The sequence below is a fragment of the Argopecten irradians genome, chromosome 11 (assembly GCF_041381155.1).
Source record: "Argopecten irradians isolate NY chromosome 11, Ai_NY, whole genome shotgun sequence".
Taxonomy (NCBI): domain Eukaryota; kingdom Metazoa; phylum Mollusca; class Bivalvia; order Pectinida; family Pectinidae; genus Argopecten; species Argopecten irradians.
Window position 1 is genome coordinate 27116284 of NC_091144.1, and position 2440 is coordinate 27118723.

The following is a 2440-nucleotide window of genomic DNA, read 5'->3' on the forward strand; positions in this document are numbered from 1 at the left end:
AATCAATATTTTACATAGCTCACGAATCAGTGAACATTTTCATTGTATTCGTATTCGCTGTATTTCGACAATTTCTAATAGTAGTCTAAATAAACCATTGACGCATGTAAAATACATAAATTATTTGCTGAATGGAAATTTTGTATTTAACATATTTAGTGCATTATTTAATACTAACTGTACATATGGTTCATGAATCAGTGAACATTTTCATTGTTTTCGTATGAACACTTAATTTATGTCGACAATCTCTGATTGTAGTCTAAAGAAACCTTGGACAAATGTTCATATAAGTTACTTGCTGAATGGAAATTTTATATTTCACAGATTTAGTGTATTGTTTAATACTAACACTACTAGTTGTGACGGATGCGCGTGTCCTTGGCTCTGAGAGGTCAACATCATACATACCCCATGGCCTCAACTCCCCGTGCGGACCCAGTAACCGTGACGCTCCTCTGGTCACAGTAATTGAACCACTACAAAGGGACCATGTTCTTCATGAAGTGGAAGATGTACAACGAATAGCTAATCAGCTCATAGAAGAATATGTAAGTTTTAATTTGTTTTTCATTTGTTTGTTTCGATTGTTTATTTGCTATAGTAGTCTTTACTGCTATCTTTGTATTCTGTTTTGCCATTGCTGAATCAATTTGAAGTTTTTGCTTTTGTATGTGCTTTCTTACCATTTTGATAAATCAAAACATTTGTAAACCCATTTTACTATGTGATACTATATGAAGGTCATCAAGTATATGTTAAAACGGGCTACTCATTTAGAATCAAATTAAGAAAACATGTTTTGTTGTTAGAGAAAATATTTACGATAAAGAGATTAAAATCAGTATTTATGGAGTAATAAATTACAATAGTATGTGTCCTTGATACCTCATTTGCCATGTATATATAATAAGTGTCACTGATTGGTTATACAGGATATGACATTACTGCCCGACATTTACTCAGAAGAAGTGATAGGACTGCCAGGACCAGAGGAGATATCTGTATTTCAAAATGTAAGCAATCTGATGCCACAAATTCATGTCTAACTCCTGTGTTTTGTTTCTGTTTACAATCTGTTTTTATCGAATGGTAGTTTGAATTGTCATTATATTTTCATGTCAATGTACACTGTATTTTTTGTATGAAAACAGGTGATTTTTTGTGAGAAATGTATTCGATTGGTATAATTTACCATTCATTCAATGTTTACGTCATGATTTCCTTAGAAACAATTTTTATTTTTATATTCTGAAAATGCGGGATGCACGTGAATAAAACATACTATGTTTTACAGGTGACTGTTGACTACATTGTTGTCTCCCACCTACTCGTCTTTGTTGACATAGTTATCTCCGACAACGGAGCACCACGTGATACCGTGGACCGACACGCCCTCTGGCAGGAACTTCGTATACAAGTTCTGTCCCTTCTCTGCGACATGCGCAAAGCAATTGTTGATGTTCCTCAGGTCTGCAGTGACATCACCCCTCCCTGTGTCATCGAAGCCTCGTGCAATGGCCAACGCTCGAGATTTACACGTAACATAAGGAACCACGTGATCGTTAGTACCGTCCGGGACGTGTCAAGTCGCCTCCATCAGAAATATAGTTTGTTACCAGTCCATTAGGGGAAACCTTTATAGCTGCTACTGGCTGGATAGCAAAACATGTATACCCTATTTTCATAGGGCAGTTTTGTTATTGTAGTTATCGAAGTTTACTAAATCCGTATATTAGTTGGAGATGCTCAATTTATATTGAAATTTTTAATTTTACATTGTATTTTTGACGTGTTTTTACCTCAAGGCATATATTACATATTGCAGCAGTAATAGACTGCGTTCACGTTTATGAATCAAAATATCTATAAAATAATTATATCACAAATATATAACGATGTTGTTCAACTCATACTTTTAATATCGTTATTGCACCATAGATGTTTTTTAATATTGTTGATTGTGAATTGAAACATTAAATATTCCTTTTTATCACTTTCTTAGTTTTGCTTTCTTTGATCCTTTTGAATCAGAAAACCCCAGTCTATAATGATGATCTACCAGACCTGTTGTAAGGGACCATTGTGTTGTTGTCTGTCTGACTGAACAATTTTGTGCTCCAATACATAATTTTCATAAAGATCTACGTATAACAAATAAACAAAAGTGTTGTATGTGTCATATAGTAAAATATTGCTTGTCCGGATGTTTATTGTTCATACTTTCAAAATTGTATTTGAAATATATTTCCTTCGGTTATCATGTTAAGGATTCCTGTACAATCCTATTGTTCTTACACAGATATAATGCATTGACGCATCTGAGATATATAGAGGTTTCACAATGAGTGGTTGTTGAATATGGAATTTATTCCCCACTCATAAGTCATTTTTTGAAGTTACAAAAGACACTCGCTAAAGCTGGTTTCTTTTGTAACTT

The 2440-nt window shown here is 33.8% G+C and overlaps 1 protein-coding gene across 1 annotated transcript; it reads left to right on the forward strand.

Annotated features, from left to right (window-relative positions):
- The first annotated feature begins 305 nt into the window (after positions 1-305).
- Positions 306-1839, forward strand: LOC138334513 (uncharacterized). Its single transcript, XM_069283173.1, has 3 exons — positions 306-551; positions 936-1016; positions 1298-1839. The coding sequence occupies exons 1-3, from the start codon at positions 306-308 to the stop codon at positions 1628-1630; spliced, it is 660 nt and encodes a 219-aa protein (XP_069139274.1). The 3' UTR covers positions 1631-1839.
- Positions 1840-2440: the final 601 nt, after the last annotated feature.